The 17,802-nt window shown below is 44.4% G+C and overlaps 1 protein-coding gene across 1 annotated transcript in view; it reads right to left on the reverse strand.

Annotated features, from left to right (window-relative positions):
- The window catches only part of RB1 (RB transcriptional corepressor 1), a 276,848-nt gene that overhangs the window by 234,822 nt on the left and 24,224 nt on the right, over window positions 1-17,802 (reverse strand). The window contains exons 6-9 of the mRNA XM_073614116.1: window positions 13,663-13,730; window positions 11,349-11,459; window positions 10,727-10,875; window positions 1,890-1,967 (exon numbers count right to left, since the gene is read on the reverse strand). Coding sequence (XP_073470217.1) covers window positions 1,890-1,967; window positions 10,727-10,875; window positions 11,349-11,459; window positions 13,663-13,730 — 406 coding nt within the window. The remainder of the gene's footprint in view (window positions 1-1,889; window positions 1,968-10,726; window positions 10,876-11,348; window positions 11,460-13,662; window positions 13,731-17,802) is intronic.

The following is a 17,802-nucleotide window of genomic DNA, read 5'->3' on the forward strand; positions in this document are numbered from 1 at the left end:
GGACGTGTCCCTTGTGTGGATTTCGGTTTTAGTTAAAATCCACCTCAGGCCCTGCCCCCCTCCCACCACAATCTTCTGAAGCATGAGTGGTTAATACAAATAAGGATCTATCACAGGCTCTCAGCAAAAGAGCCCTACTATGCACGCCCTTTGGGGTCTGTCCCCGAAGATGTCATTAATAGACCAAACGCCTTGGGCAGGTTTCCTGCCCATGGCACGTTTGTGTTATGCCTATCGGAAATATCAGGATCAGGGCAGTGGGGCCAACTTGGATTGTTGTAAGGTGACAAACTGTTATGTATGCATGCAAAAAAAAAAAAAAAAAAAAAAAAAGAGTTTTAAAATGTGAGTGGACAATTTTGCTTTATTTATAATTGCCTTAATAAAAAAAAAAAAAAAAACACAGCGCTATGGTACATCTTGTTTGTTACTTGGGTTGGGCTGTATGGTATAGTATAAACAGAGAAAAGAGATTTGCAGCAGATCTAAAAGGTTTGGAGGAGTGAAGAAACCAGGAAGCTGGCTTGAAGGAAAAGCGGTGAAAAAAGCTAGTGCAGACCCGCTTATTCACTTAAGGTGGTCAAGAATTTCAGGTGTGTACATATACTTTTGGGTGTGAACACCGTATTGGAGCACAGAGAAATTTAGAAGAGGTGCATTGTAGTCCACGACGATATTAGAGTTGGTAAAGTAGTACGTTTAAAGAACACTGGCAAGGGGACACTGATTTAGATTACCTTTGCCACGTGAAAAGGAACCTAGGCCAGAAACAGATGAGAGCAACCATATACTGTATTCCCCATCTCACACCATGTGTAAATCTAGAGTCAATGCTCCTACATTTCAGATTGCAGGTGGGCAAAGCACAACTGCATAATGGAAAACCTACACTATTGAGATCATACTGCAGCTTTATACTGTTCTAGGTGAGCGAACACAGAGCTGTCACTTGGTAGGACTTTCTTTAGGTTTCTGTTTGCGTTGCCTGTTTCAGGTAGGAGAACCCTTCTCTCCAGTTGCTTTCCAATTAGATAGCATTTGACTACTTTTCAGCATGGAATTTTAAAGTAAACGTTATGGTAAAGCCCACAAAATCACTGATAAAATCATTTCAACATTTTATAAAACTCAAGTCAATTAATATTAGTCTCTGAAAGTTTCTGCCCCTCAACTTCTACCCCCTTTAGCTGCAGAGGCAGCAGCTGTGGGAGAATAAATGCAGTAGCTGCAATGTTTTGCTTCACAGCTGTGGCAGGAATTATACGCCCTGTATGTCTGCGGATCGCGACCCATTCAAGTGAATTGGAGTGCTTGTGCTGGGTCCAAGGGGTTCAAGCAAGTGCCAGTCAAATGACCTCTGAGGAGTTAGCCGAACATAGGTGGCTCTTCAGGGAGCATCGTACATACGAACAAGTCCTTATGTTGACACTCTCACTGGTGTGGGTGGTGATCAGAGACACTGGGACTAGTGTGGCGGTAATTAGAGAAACTATCAGGTGCAGGAGTAAGTAAGGACACTGGCAGACAGCCCTGGTCTGGTGACACTGTACTGCTGTGGCAGTGATCAGAGACAATGACTAATGGCACTGACATACAATGATATGGGAGCAGACAGCCATTGTACATGATCCCTGCTACAGCTGTAGGATGTCACCATAGTGACACTGCACTTGCCATTGTCACAGTATGTTAAAAAAAAATTGCTTATTACAGTGATGATCACTGTACAAGCAATCATTTTAACTGTGTTTGGTATCCATTCATAACGTCATTGTTAACTACTGAATGATCAAAAAAGGATACCAAATAATATAAGGGATGGAAGCAAATTATGTCTAGTTTATCAAGTTCAACTGCATAACTACAAATACTATAGGTTAGAAAGATACCTTTGGGAGACCGTCCATGGAAGAAATTCCAGTAGAATTCAGAAAGTCAACAAAACTAGAGAAATAAACATTTTTCACCTAAGAAATGGAATACATTTTATTAATACAACATTCAAACAAATGTCTTCGTAATCCAAGCATAAATAGAAACATGCGGAAAAATATTTCCATAAAAAGATAAAAAAGCAGTTTGATGACTTTATCGCATAGCATGAGAGACGGAGTGTTAGAGACACAGAGATTGAGTGTCAACAGAATGGAGAGATTTTGGTTTGAAGCTGAGCAGGATTTTTAGTTGGGGAGAATTCAAAGCCTTATGTTAAGTGTCAGCATCAGGGATCTAGGGGCTTTCAGAAAATAAGTTGAGGATTAGCAAACATAAAATGTAGGCCACGAGGTGCTTGTATTTTGAAACTATTATGTATTGTGATCACCTGACAGAGTCACTTTCAGATCACTTGTACTCTGAAGTAATAATAAAAAAAAAAGATGCCTTTTTGAATTATGTCATTGGGCGATTCCCACAGACTGCTTCTGAATATAATTTGGAGTTTTTCCTAAAGTGGTTGTAAACCCTCACATACACCCAGTGAAGTGAACAGCCTCAGGCGATAAATAGAGATGAAACAATTCCTACATACGTTTTACTTGTTTATCTGCAGTCTTCTCTTCCCTAAACCCCTTCAAAAAGGGCAGAATCCCTTTAACCAACGGGCACTTAAATCCCCTTGCTAACCAGATCAATTTTTAGCTTTCAGTGCTCTCACATTTTGAATTTGAATTAGTCACACAACACTGTACCCATATGAACATTTGTGTCCTTTTTTTCACACAAATAGAACTTTCTTTTGGTGGCAATTTAGTCACCTCTGGGGTTTTTTATTTTTTGCGCTATAAATGGGAAAAAAAAAAATGCATTTTTCTTCGTTTGCTATAAAATTTTGCAAGTTAGTCATTTTTCTTCATAAAATTGGCCAAAATTTACACTACTACATAGCTTTGTTAAAAAAAATAACCCAAATTAGTGTATATTAATTTGGTCTTTGTGAAAGTTATAGAATCTACAAACTGCGGTGCCTATCATTAATAATTGATCACACCTGATGTACTAACGGTCTCATTTCTTGAGACACCAACAAGCCAGGAAAGTACAAATACCCCCCAAATGACCCCTTTTTGTAAAGTAGACATTCCAAAGTATTTAGTTAGAGGCATGGTGAGTTTTTTTTGAAGTTGTCATTTTTTTCCCACAATTCTTTGCAAAATGAAGATTTTTTATTATTTATTCCCCCCCCCCCCCCCCCCCCACACACACAAAATTGTCAAAATAACAGATTATTTCTCATACATGGCATATGCATACCACAAATTGCACCCCAAAACACATTCCGCTACTCCTCCCGAATATGGCATTACTACATGTGTGAAACTTTTACACAGGATAGCCACATACAGAGGCCCAACATGCAGGGAGCACTTTTATGCATTCTAGGGACATAAATGGCACATATGATTTCTTGACTACCTCTTGCATTTTTGAAGGTCCTGGAGCACCAGGACAATGGAAACGCCCAACAAAAAAACATTTTGGAAAGCAAACACCCCATTCTATATTCTATGAGGTATAATGAGTCTTTTGAACATGTAATTTTTTCCACAAGTTTTTGGAAAACGTGAAAAGAAAATGCTTTTTTTAATTTATTTATTTTACACAAAGTTGTCCATTTATACAATATTTCTAACACATAGCATGTACATAGCAAAAACTACAACCCAAAATACATTCTGCTACTCCTGAGTATGGCGATACCACATGTGAGACTTTTACACAGCCTGGCCACATACAGAGGCCCAGCATGCAGGGAGCACCATCAGGCATTCTAGGGGCATAAATTTCAAATTTGACTACCTATTATCAGCATAAATGATGCGTGGCTGGGGATGGATGAGGCGTGGCTGGGGATGGATGAAGCATGGCTGGGGATGAGTGCAGGAACGGGCACAGCAGCGCTGTGGGCCCTATAGATCCAGCCCACAGCGCTGCTGCATCTGATATTTCCCCTCTCCCCACGCACAGTACTGACCGGTACGGAGAGGGGAAGAGCTAAGCTGGGCACGCACCGGCTTGTTTATACCTGATCGCTCGGTCATTTGACTGGGCGATCACGTGGTAAAGGGCCGCTGTCATCGGCCCTTTATCGTGATCCGTGACGTGCCGAGTCCGGTCACGGATATTCCCAGGTGTGCACCCCAGGGGAGACGCGGGAGCAAGATTCTGGAAGGACCACGCCCTCCCAGAGTTTTCAAGCTGCTCTGTAGCTCCGGATCACTTTCCTTAGTAAAAGCAGAACACATAGTGCACACAAATACTGACTAGGCACACATTTAACCCTTTGATTGCCCTAGATGTTAAACCCCTTCCCAACCAGTGTCATTAGTACAGCGACAGTGCATATTTTTAGCACTGATCACTGTATTCGTGTCACTGGTTCCCACAAAGTGTCAGACTATCCGCCCTAATATCGCAGTCCCGCAACAAGCCGCTGATCGCCACCATTACTAGTATGAAAAAAACAAATAAAAAAAAAACAAAAAGTACATTAATCATAGAGTTTGTAGACGGTATAATTTTTACTCAAACCAATACACTTATAGGGATTTTCCTTACAAAAAACATGTAGCAGACTATATATTGGCCTGAATTTATAAAGAAATTCAATTTTTTATTTTATGGGATAGATTTTGTAGCAGAAAGTAAAAAATATGGTTTATTTTTCAAAACGGTCAGTCTTTTTTGTTTTTAACGCAAAAAAAGAAAAAACCCAGTGATGAAGAAATCACAAAAATCTCTATGGGGGGGGGGGATTCAATTTGGGTAGAGCGCTGTAAATCTTCCGGAGGTCAAGTGGTTAAGCAATTGGCTTCAGTTTATCAAATGAATTAGAAAAAAGGTAAAAAGACATGAACGGTTTCTAAAAACACTCATGGATACCGCCTGAAAACCTTAGTTTTATTGGCATATATAGTTACTAACAGAGGAGATTCTCCAAACTCTTAACATGCAAATAGAACATTATAACTAACCTAAAGCAGAGTTCAACCCAAAAGTGGAATTCCCGCTCATTGTCTCCTCTCCCCCTCCGATGCCACAATTGGCACCTTTTGGGGGGGGAGGGGGGGGACAGGATACCTGCGTTTAACAGGTTTCCTGTTCCTACTTCCAGGCATTTAGGCCGGGGCCCGTGACATCACGGCGGGGCTCCTTCCTCCTCCTCTCCCTGTCGCCGGGCCAGTAGGAGAGAGGAGCGGGGCCTCGCGCATGCACAGTAGGGTTCCCGGCATGAAATCCATAAGGCTACACTGCCGCGTACCCTTACCCGCAATGGCGGTAGCAGCACCCAACAGCTGATGGAAACATCAGCTATGGTGCCAACATCGCTGGACTCCAGGACAGGTAAGTGTCCTATTGTTAAAAGCCAGCAGCAGCAGTATGTGTAGCTGCTGGCTTTTAATTTTTTTTTTTTTTGGGTGGAACACCGCTTTAATTAGAAAGGAAAAAAAAAAGGGGAGAAGGGTAGTTAACACTCGCTTACCACCATGCCAATCATTTTAGGAATCTAGCTGTTCAACCCTACTGCGTATTTTAAAAGATATGCATTACATTGTGTTGCAGGTGGTGCTGCTGCAAAGCTTTTTTGGCGAGTAAGTCAGTGCTGGGACAGCATGGTGTGAGAGGGAGTGTGTGAGCAGACCTTCCACGATCGAGAGCCCAGCGGGTAACCCGGGGACCTACAGCAGCGGCAGAGTGGGACATCGTGGTGTGGGAGTGGGTGTACTAGGGACAGTATGACCTCACAGTCGCGGACAGAAGAGGCAAGAGGACACCCAGCAGGACCGGGAGGTGGAAGGCCGACAGGGAGAAGCAGTGGGTAAGTGAAGTGCAGACCGGAGGAGAGAGTGAGAGACTTATTAGTGAAGCGGCGGCACTGAAAGTTACTTACTGACTGATTGCAAGTGTCAGATTACAAGGGGAGGATGTGCAGAATGACACAGACACAAACTACAAAACCTGACTGTGTATTGTGTGTGTATCGGGAGTGTATCGGGAGTACCTGTGTATTGTTAGTACCGGAGTATTATGTGTTTTGTGCACGAGGGCTGTGAGTGCCTGTGTGTTGTTGAGTATTAGAGTCAGGAAGCTAGTTAGTTAATTTGGACAAGGTATATTCCTCAATCCCCATCAAATTAGTGGGTACGATGCCCGGCGGGTGTGAGTCGGTGTACATCTTGCGACACGTATGCATTCCTTAATCATCCGATCGAGGGCGAATACTGCTGTGCAAAATATAAGCACATTGTTTCCCTGGAAGCCCAGATTCTGAATCTAGGGAAGCAACTGTCAACACTGAGAAGACCCTCCCCACACTAAAGGAAAGCTGGGATCGTACCTGGCAGGTGCCAGCACAGAGGCGGGTGGAGATAAAGAGGGGCAGGCACCAAAGCAGAGTAGATGGGCGACAGTCAGGAAGGGTAGAGGGAAGTGCCAGGAAGGTTAGTACTGGGCTGGAACATCCCAATAAGTACGCCCTGTTGAGTGACATTTGTGAAACCAGTCAGGGACCAGCACTGCTGGAGCTGAGTGACTAGCTGCCAGGTGAATAACTCGTCCAGTGAGGGTGGGAGTAAAGCCAAGGGAAAGGAAAGACAGATTCTGGTGGTAGGGGACTCAATTCTTAGAAGGACAGAGAGGGCAATCTGTCACAAAGACCTGAAGCGACAAACTGTATGTTGTCTACCTGGCACCGCACATCACAGATCTGGTGAACAGATTACTGGGAGGGGCTGGGGAAGAGCCAGCTGTCAAGGTGCACGTTAGCACCAATGACAAATTCAGAGGAAGATGGACGATGAACGATTTTAGGGACTTAGGAGCTAGAAATTGAGTAAAAGGACCTGAAAGGTAGTATTCTCAGAAATACTACTGGTACCTCGAGCCACATCAGAAAGGCAGAGGGAGATTAGGGAAGTAAACCAGTGGCTGAGGAGCTGGTGTAATAAGGAGGGGTTTGGGTTCCTGGAAAACTGGGCCGACTTCTCAGGTCTGTCACCAGCTCTATAAAAAAAGGGGACAGACTGTACCTAAATGATTGAAGATGGCCGAAAAGTTAGAGGGCCTTTTAAACTAGGCGATTGGGGGGGGTGCAGAGGTAGCGACAGCTCAGAACATATTCCAGAGGGTAGTACTGGGGGCATTAGTGGTAGGTTGACTAAGGCACCTAAACCCGAGGTAAGTATAGTAACAAGTCCTATTTGCAACCTCAGAACACCCAATAAGGAGACAGTATGCGACCGTTCTAAAGTATGTGGCATGTTCACCAATGCCAGGAGTCTGCCAGACAAGATGAGAGAACTAGAGCTACTGTTCGAGGAGGATTTCGATTTTGTAGGAATTTCAGGGACTTGTGTTAACAGCTCTCATAATTGGCTGGCAACCATTCAAGGGTATTCCCTATATTGCAGGGATAGAGAGGGTATAAAAGGGGGAGGGGTATGTCTGTATATCAAAAATGATGTACAAGTAAATCTGACAGATGACATCACTAAGGGAGCAAGGGAGGAGGTGGAATCCTTATGGGTAGAGCTGCAAAGGGATGAAACTAAGGGGAAAACAATACTGCGAGTGTGCTATAAGCCCCCTAACCAGAGGGAGGAGGCGGACCTCTTATCACAATTTGGATTAGCAGCAAGGATGGGAAGTGTCATCATAATGGGGGATTTTAATTTTCCAGACATAGACTGGGTGGAAGAAACCGCGCATTCATCTAAGGCTCGCCAGTTCCAAAATGTCTTGCAGGACAAGTTCATGGGTCAGATGGTAAAAATACCAACTAGAAACAAAGCGTTACTAGACCTACTGATTACCAACAATACAGGCTTGATCATGGATGTAGAAATACAGAGCAATTTAGGAAACAGCAAATCACAGGTCAATTAGTTTCAGTATAAATCACATTAATAGGAAACATAAGGGGAATACAAAAAGACACTGAATTTCAAGAGCCAGCTTCCCTAAACTACGAGCCTTGCTAGAAGATACAAATTGGGATAAAATCTTAGTAATATAGAACACGGAGGAGAAATGGGTATGCTTTAAGAGCACATTAAATAAGGGCATTAGCCAGTGCATCCCACAACAAATTTAAAAGAGCTAATAAAAGTCCTGGGTGGCTTAACGCCATCATAGAAATGCGTATAAAAGCAAAGGAGAAGGCCTTCAAAAAATACAAGGCTGAGGGATCATCATCAGCATTCCAACTTTACAAAAAATGCAACAAGAAATGTAAGGATGCAATCAGGGCAGATAAGATAGAACATGAAAGGCACATGCAGAGGAGGGTAAGAAAAATCCCAAGAAATTCTTTAACTGCTTTAGCCCTGGCAGATTTTACCCCCTTCCTGACCAGAGCATTTTGCGATTCGGCACTGCGTCGCTTTAACTGACAATTGCGCGGTCATGTGACATTGCACCCAAACAAAATTGACGTCCTTTTTTCCCCACAAATAGAGCTTTCTTTTGGTGGTATTTGAATTCTGCAGTTTTTATTTTTTGCGCTATAAACAAAAAAAAAAAAAAAAAAAAAGGGAGCGACAATTTTGAAAAGGGGAGTACTCGGAATGGGCAGGGGTGGAAAGTGGGGCCCCCCTGGGTTCTGTCCTGGGACCAATCCTATTTAATTTATTTCTAAACGACCAGCAGGATGGGATAAAACAGTTCAATCTCTGTATTTGCGGGCAGTGCTAAGCTAAGCAGGGCACTTCTGGGGGAATCTAGGATGGAAAAGGACCTGTGGGTCCTAGCAGATGACAGGCTCAGCAACGCCAAGCTGCTGTAAGCAAAGCAAACAGAATATTGTCATGCATTAAATAGGGGATTAACTCTTAAAACTCGTAAAACAATAATTCTCCTGCTCTACAAGACTCTGGTCTGGCTGCACCTGGAGTATGCTGTCCAATTCTGGGCACCAGTCCTCGGGAAGGATGGGCTGGAACTGGTGAGAGTCCAGAGAAGGGCAACAAAACTAATAAAGGGTCTGGAGGACATTAGTTATGAGGAAAGGTTACGAGCACTCAACTTGTTCTCTCTGGAGAAAAGACGCTTGAGAAGGGATATGTTTTAAATATACAAATACCGTACTGGTGACCCCACAATAGGGATAAAACTTTTCCGCGTAAGGGAATTTAATAAGAAATGTGGTCATTCACTAATATTACAAGAAAAAGCGCTTTAACCTTAAACTGCATACATATGTTCATGTGCGCTGTCAGCTCAAATAGAGAGAGATGGGCGATTGATCTATTCTCTATAGTGGGGCGTCCATGCATGAGAGTTCAAATGCAGCAAGAGGTGTGTTGATGGTCACAGATGGGCTGACTCTAGATGGCTGCCGGCTCATAAGCTAGAAGGGTCTCTGTAGAGACAGTAAAAACAAAGAAGAGAGCAGCGCCATCTAAGTGCAGAGTGATAAAAACATTTTGATATAGGACAGACGATTTTAAACTCACAAGATTGTAGAGATTACAGCGCATGTGACATGGTAAAGGAAGTTCATCCACTCCTGTGGGAAGGCACTCAGCTCACAGGTGGAGAGGCAGCTGATGTTTCCGGCTGCGCTGGCGGCTGCCAACGCTTCCTGGTTTTCAGATTCGGTCTAGGGGCGGCTGGACAGGTCACTTCCGGATGGTGAGAGAGTGGGGAGGAGCACACATTCAGACAAATGTTTTGTCTGATCAAGGAGCATGCATGCCCTTGAACGCCTGTGGTGGTCTCAGCAGGGGGGGCATTGATAACTTCAAAAAACTATTAGATAAGCACCTGAACGACCACAACATACAGGGATATACACTGTAATACTGACATATAATCACGCACATAGGTTAGACTTGGACTTGTGTCTTTTTTCAGCCTCGCCTACTATGTAACTGTAAAAGTAATTGGTGCATTATACTGTACATCACTATGAACTTTGTAAACCACCATCAGAAAGTATGCTCTCCCTTGAGAGCACTTTAACCCAGTGTGTACTCTACATATGAACACTATTTGCTTGTTAAAACGATATAAGAGGCAAAAAAAACAACACGCATCAAAAAAAATAAATAAATAAATTAAAAAAGTCATACTTACCTGCTCTGCGCAGCGGTTTTGCACAGAGCAGCCCAGATCCTTCTCTTCTCGGGTCCCCCGCCGGCGCTCCTTGCCTCTACCTCCTGCCGAGAGCCCCCAGAGCAAGCAGTGTGCAATGGGGGCACCCAAGCAGGCTCGTTACCAAGCCACTGTTCTGCATGTCTATAAACACACAGAACCAAAGCTTGGCCCCGCCCCCTCTCTCTCTCTCATTGGCTCACACCCAATGGCTCCTTCTGCTGTCTCAGCCAATGAAGCATGGTCCCTGGAGAGCCAAGGTTCTCCTGCACATCACTGGATCGAGATGGGGCTCAGGTAAGTATTAGGTGGGGGGCCGAGGAAGGAGCTATACAGAGAAAGTTTGAAAAACCTTGAGCCTTTAGAAACACTTTAACCTTTATTTTCCCCTACTATGTAACTCATATGGATACTAACTGGTTAATGCCTGCTGATTCAGTTATGATCCCAGAAACCTCCAGCCCCAGGAAACACATGATTTCCAAGAAAGCAAACTGTGGTATAGCAATTTCTATTTTCTAGGCTAATGTACTGCTGGAGAGAACAAATACTTGTCTCTAGCCTTTTATATTTTAGGAGAGAACTGTTTATATTTCCTCTGCCAAGAGCAAACTAAAAACAAGGAAATGATTACCTCATCAACAGGACATTCGTTAGCCTTACAAAGCGCCTCTATGATTCTGGTGTCTGTTTCAGACTGCCGTGACGTACGAGTGTTTCTGCTCTGACCACGTCGGGAAGTTCGGGTTGGTCCATTCACAGAAAGTCCACTCACAGAGCTCTCTGCGTACAAACAGCGATGAAAATATTTAGAACATTTACCAATAAGAAAACTTAAAATATATTTACCATGTACCAACCTGAAAACACAGTGACCACTATCAAATAATTACAAATGCCAAAAAAAAAAAAAAAAAAAAAACACAAGTATCCTTCATCAAATCATGTGTTATACACACTGACAATCTATATGTGTGGCATTAACCCAACATATGTAAAATGAATCCATACACAGGCACAAAATATCAGACAGGAAAATGTTCACCTTACTAGTACACACAAGATCAGATCAACGCATGGTGAATCTGATAGAAAGATTTTCTCCATTGTTGAAATGAAAAAGGCAATAAATTATGTAGACTTTTCTTTCCCCTATAATTCCCAAAGGGGACAGTAACACATCAAGCTCTACTACTCAGCAACTTTGATAAACTCACGGATCGGAAAAGCACCAACAATTTTAGGTTATGACATACTATATGGTTCCTTTAGAATATCAGATGGCGATCGCTTGATAAAATATTCCAAGACACACAGCAACAACTGGAACGAGATTATAAGGTCATCATCCATCTGCAAAACTTTCCCTGAGGTAAAAAAAAAAAAAAAGTAATTATATACATACAAATAATTAAAAGTAGTTGTAAAGGCAGAAGGTTTCTTTTTTTTTAATCTTAACGCATTGTATGCATTAAGATAAAAAAACCTGTGTGCAGCAGCCACCCCCACTAATACTTATCTGAGCCCATCTCTATCCAGCGATGTAGCAGGAGAGACTCGGCCGCCCGGGACTCCCCCCTCATTGGCCAAGACAGCAGTGGAGAACAATTGGCTCCCGCTGCTGTCAAAGTCAGCGAGCCAATGGGGAGAGATAGAGGGGGGGGCGGATACAGGAAGCTGCAGCTGGGCTTGGGTGCCCCCATAGCCAGCTGCTTGCTGTTGGGGCACTCGTCAGGGGACAGGAGCAACGACGAGGGACCCGAGAAGAGGAGGATCTTGGCTGTCCTGTGCAAAACCACTGCACAGAGCAGGTAAGTATTACACTTTTTTTTTTTTTTTTTGCTTAAAAATAATAAACACCACCACCACACTATCACTTTATTTAGTTGGAAAGTGTTCTGTCGAAGTGCCTGCTATCGAATAGTGCCCGGGACGAACTGCGCATGCGCCGTACCTAATAGCACAAAGACATTTTTCAGTCAGATTGTGCCTCGCACTGCCGAGGAGTGTTCATGTAGGTGAGGGGCGGAATTTAACATGAAGGGCGCAGAGGTTTTCAATGATGCCAGTGCTGCAAAGATGGGGGCAGAATTTTTAACGATGCCCAAACAAATCTGCTAAACAAATCTGCTATTCTTCCTGGAGGGCCTATTTAGCTAGCTAAACATTTAAAATTCTGCCCCCATCTTTGCAGCAGTGGCCATCCTTGAAAACATCCACCCCCTTTATGTTAGATCAGCACTGGCCTTGAATGAAAACATCTGCCACCTTCACGTTAATTTCTGCCCCTCACCTACATGAACGTGCCTTGGCACAATCTAACTGAAAAATGTCTTCAGTCGGCTATTGTGCGCAGGCGGCGTCTCACCGACACAACAGCTGATTGTAAAATCAGCTGTTGTGCTATTACGTACAGCACATGCGCAGTTTGTCCTGGTGTTCTGTCGACAAATGCCCCCCATCGAATAGTGCCCGGGCTGAAGGGCGCATGTGCAACGCATGCGCCATACATAAAATCACAACAGCCGATTTTACAATCAGCTGTTGTGACGGCGCAGACACACACAATAGCCGAAAGAATTTTTTTTTTTTGTCAGATTGTGGCCCGCGCTCACCTGTGCTTCCGTGGCGAGTTCATGTCCATGATGGGCGGATTTATGGGCACTCGGGGGATGGAATTACATAGCCATTGCTGCAAAACAACATTTCTTGTGGGTGGATTTATGGGCACTTTGGGGCGGAATAACACAAATTTGTATTTTTATTGCAGCACTGGCCATCTAATTCCACCCCCAGTGCCCATAAATCCACCAACAACGTGTAGAAATCCACCCATCATGGACATGAACTCGCCACGGGAGCGCGGGTGAACACGGAGCACAATCTGACAGAAAAAACAATTCTGTCGCTATTGTGCTCCTGTGCCGTCTCAACAGCTGATGGTAAAATCAGCTGTTGTGATGTTACGTATGGCGCATGCGCCTTCAGCCTGGGCACTATTCGAAGGGGACATTTCTCAACAGAACAGGTGGGCAGGGCGATGGGTGGATCCTCCCTCCGTTCTGCTCTCCTGTGTTGTGCGCGCTGGGCTGCAGCAGCGGAGGGAGGATCAGAGAGCGAGAAAGCTGCCAGCCGCTGCCACCCGCCCAGGATCGGCCCTGCCTGCGGGCTATTTGTAACCGGTCCGCGGGCCGGTACTTTGAGACCCCTGCTTTAGCTAATAACTTCCAATAGATTATCTGTACAGGTGCCATGGATTCCATAAATAGTTACAAAGCGACTTTTGTACCAACAGCTTATAAGCCCCCTCTTGGGTAAACTGGTAAGAAATTGCTTACAGTAAAAACAGCGTGACATTTTTTTTTTGTTAGATATATATTGTTGAGCACAAATATATGGGAGTGCGATTAGTGCCAGCAGTTGAAAACTACTATATGGTTATATAAATAGGTCATCTCTAGTGGATATTTCTGGCAGCTCACAAGACCATTTTTAAGCTTAGCTTATATGCCCTCTTGGGTAAACTAGTAAGAAATACCTATACAATGTACAGGGTTTAAGAACTCCTACCTTTAGCCAAAAGATATGTTGTCCAAGAGCCCTCAAGAATGGCCTTATATTTAGGACCAGCAGCATTCCTGTGTGCCAACAAATACAGGATTTCAATTAGTACAATCTCTACACTATACTACCATACCAAAAAGAGGGAACATCCAAATAGATCACCAAAGCAAAAATGAACGAATGAATAAATAAATACAGTGCCTTGCAAAAGTATTCACCCCCTTGGCATTTTTCGTGTTTTGTTGCCTCACAACCTGGAATTAACATGGATTGTTTGAGGATTTGCATCATTTAAATTTACAGAACATGCCCATAACTGTGAAGATTTTTTTTTTTTTTTTTGTGAAGCAAACAAATAGGACAAAATAACAGAAAAAGTCAATGTGCATAACTATTCACCCACCTAAAGTCAATACTTTGTAGAGCCACCTTTTGCGGCTATCACAGCTCCAAGTCGCTTTGGATAAGTCTCTATGAGCTTGCCACATCTTACCACTGGGATTTTTGCCCATTCCTCCTTGCAAAACTGCTCCAGCTCCTTCAAGTTGGATGGTTTGCGCTTGTGAACAGCAATCTTTAAGTCTGACCACAGATTTTCTATTTGATTGAGGTCTGGGCTTTGACTAGGTGAACCTCCATCCTAGCCTCAAATCACACACAGAGTGGTACAGGTTTTGCTTAAGAATATCCCGGTATTTAGCACCATCCATCTTTCCCTCAACCCTGACCAGTTTCCCAGCCCCGACTGCTGAAAAACATCCCCACAGCATGATGCTGCCACCACCATGTTTCACTGTGGGGATGGTGTTCTTTGGGTAATGTGATGGGTTGGGTTTGCGCCAGACATAGCGTTTTCTTTGATGGCCAAAAAGTTCAATTTTAGTCTCATCAGACCAGAGCACCGTCCTCAATACATTTTGGGAGTCTCCCACATGCCTTTTCGCAAACTCCAAAACGTGCCATTTTGTTTTTTGCTGAAAGTAATGGCTTTCTTCTGGCCACTCTGCCATTAAGCCCAACTCTATAGAGCGTGCGGCTTATTGTCGTCCTATGTACAGATACTCCAGTCTCTGTTGCGGAACTCTGCCGCTCCTCCAGGGTTACCTTAGGTCTCTGTGCTGCCTCTCTGATTAATACCCTCCTTGCCTGGCCCGTGAGTTTTTGTGTGCGGCTGTCTCTTGGCAGGTTTGCTGTTGGTCCATGTTCTTTCCATTTGGTTATGATAGATTTGATGGTGCTCCGAGGGATCATCAAAGATTTGGATAATTTTTTTTTTTTTTTTTTTTTATAACCTAACCCTGACTTGTACGTCTCAACATTGTCCCTTACTTGTTTGGAGAGTTTCTTGGTCTTCATGGCAGTGTTTGGTTAGTGGTGCCTCTTGCTTAGGTGTTGCAGCCTCTGGGGCCTTTCAAAAAAAAAGGTGTGTATATGTAATGACAGATCATGTGACACTTATATTGCACACAGTTGTACATCATTTCACTAATTATGTGACTTCTGAAGGCAATTGGTGAATACATCCACACATGCCAATTATCAGTTTTTTATTTTGGAAAATGACCAGTTACACTTACCGGTAACTGTGTTTCTGGGAAGTCTTCCAGGACGGCACCCTGAGAGATGACTGGTCCCCCTGACAGGAAACACAATCAAAGAGGTTAAAAGCCCTCGCCCCTCCCCGTGCTCCTCAGTTGTGACAAAGTATTGACCCACACCAGTGCACGAGAGTGAAGAAAAAAGACTAAACCACCACACTCTATATATTAGACATACCTAAACAGAATGGGTGGGAAGTAGGCCTGCCGTCCTGGAAGACTTCCCAGAAACAGTTACTGGCAAGTGTAACTGGTCATTTTCTCAAGTCGTCTTCCAGGACGGCACCCTGAGAGAGGAGCAAGTAGCTCAGGCCTACCTTAGGGCGGGACAACCGCTTGCAGGACCTTCCTGCCAAACACCAGATCTTGATGAGACAGTAGCTCCACCCTGTAATGCTCCAGGAAGGTGCTCTGGCTTGTCCTAGTAGAAGCTTTACATATCTGCTCCACCGAAGCTCCGGCCCTTTCCACCCAAGAGGTTGCCAGAGATCGCGTGGAATGTGCCTTGAGGTTCCTAGGGGCTGCCTTACCGGAATGCTCATAGGCCAAGGAAATAGTGTGCTTAATCCATCTATCTATGGATGCTTTACTTGCTTGTTGGCCCTTCTTTTGGCCGAAAAAGTTAACTAAAAGATGGCTGGACGTTCTAAACTCCGTAACTTCTTTTAAGTAGGATAATAAACAACGTCTAACGTCCAGACAGTGAAAAGAAACTTCCCTTTCATTTTTGGGATTGTTGCAAAAGGAAGGTAGCACTACTTCCTGAGTTCTGTGGAACTTACTGTAGATGCTACCTTAGGGAGGTACAGGGGATCCTGCCTAAGTATCACCTTGTCCTCTAATATACGAAAAAATGGCTCCTTGAGAAGTCCTGAATCTCACCTACTCTCCTGGCAGATGTGATTGCTAGTAGAAAAGTCAACTTAAAGGTGAGGAACCTAAGGGGAATTTGGTCTATAGGTTCAAAGGGAGCCTTAGCTAGACTTTCCAGCACCAGGGTAAGATCCCAAGGTGGAAAGCTAGACATCTTGACAGGGGACAACCTCTCTCTGACCAAAAGGAATCTCTTGATCAGGGGGTCCAATGCCAAGCGTCTTTCCAAAAATCAGGATAGGGCTGCGACCTGTACTTTAAGCGTCTTGGTTGCTAAACCCTGATCTGCTCCATCCTGGAGAAATTCCAGAATGGCGGGGATCTCTTGTTGAGAAGTTCCTCTCGCTTGACAACAGCGAGAGAAACCCCCCCAAGTTCTAGCGTAAATACGTCTTGTGACCTGCTTCCTGCTAAGAAGAAGAGTATCCACTACTCTGTCCGACAGGCCCTTTTCCTGCAGGTTCCGCCTTTCAAGAGCCAGACCGCCAGCCTGAAGAAGCTGGGGTCTGGGTGGCAGATTGGACCATGAAGGAGAAGGTTGCGCCAAACAGGAAGGTGAAGAGGCAGGGCTATGGACCAACACTGTAAGGTTGGAAACCAAGCTCTCTTGGGCCACCACGGGGCCCATTCTATCAGAATTAGATTGCCCTCCGAGAGAAATACCTTTTGCAGAACTCTCGGGATAAGCCCCAGGGGGGGAAAAGCATAAGTCAACCAGAACTTCCAAACCTGGGCCAATGCATCTATCCCCTCCGCACCCATTTCTCGAGCAAGGGAAAAGAACCTCTTTACCCTTCTGTTCTACCTGCGGGAGAAGAAATCTACTTCTGGAACGCCAAATTGCTGGCATACCAAGGACAAAACTTCTGGATTCAGCATCCATTCTCCCTGCAGAATTGGCTGGTGACTGAGATAATCGGCCTCCATATTTAGAGTTCCCTTTATGTGAACTGCAGAAATAGAGAGAACCCTGTGCTCCGCCCCAACCCAGGATCTCTAGTGACAGGGCCAGGAGGGACGTGGATCTGGTGCCCCCTTGATGATTCAGAAAAGCCACTGCTGTGGCATTGTCTGAAAAAATCTGAACTTCCTGGTTCTTGATTCTTCCCTTGAACGCTTTTAACGCTTCTCCGACGGCCAAAAGCTCTCGAAAGTTGGAGGAGGACACTCTCTGTCTCGAGTCCCAGGACCCCTGAGTTTTTAGATCCTCTAGGTGTGCCCCCCACCCCCAGGAACTTGCATCTGTCATTATTCTGAGAGGCTGAAGCTGACTCCAAAGGAGACCCTCCTGAAGCCTGTGAGGAAGAAGCCACCAGTGAAGAGATTCTTTCACTTCGACAGGAATGACGACCTCTAGGTTTAGAGAACTCCTTTTCTTGACCCAAAAGGATAGGAGGAAATGCTGGAGGGTCCTGGAATGTAGTTGTGCCCAGGGAACTGCAGGGATAGATGCAGTCATGAGGCCTAAAACTCTCATAATACCCCTGTATGAGGCCATCCTTGCCTCTAGCAGAGAAGTGGCAGCTGAAATTAGGGCCTCTACCTTGCTCTGAGGAAGAATTTACCTTTGTTCCGATGAATCCACCAGGAATCTTAGGTACATCTTTGTTTGGGCCGGAACCAGCGAGGATTTTTCCCTGCTGATGATCCATCCTAAAGATTCTAAGGTCTCCAT

The sequence above is a fragment of the Aquarana catesbeiana genome, linkage group LG02 (assembly GCF_042186555.1).
Source record: "Aquarana catesbeiana isolate 2022-GZ linkage group LG02, ASM4218655v1, whole genome shotgun sequence".
NCBI lineage: Eukaryota > Metazoa > Chordata > Amphibia > Anura > Ranidae > Aquarana > Aquarana catesbeiana.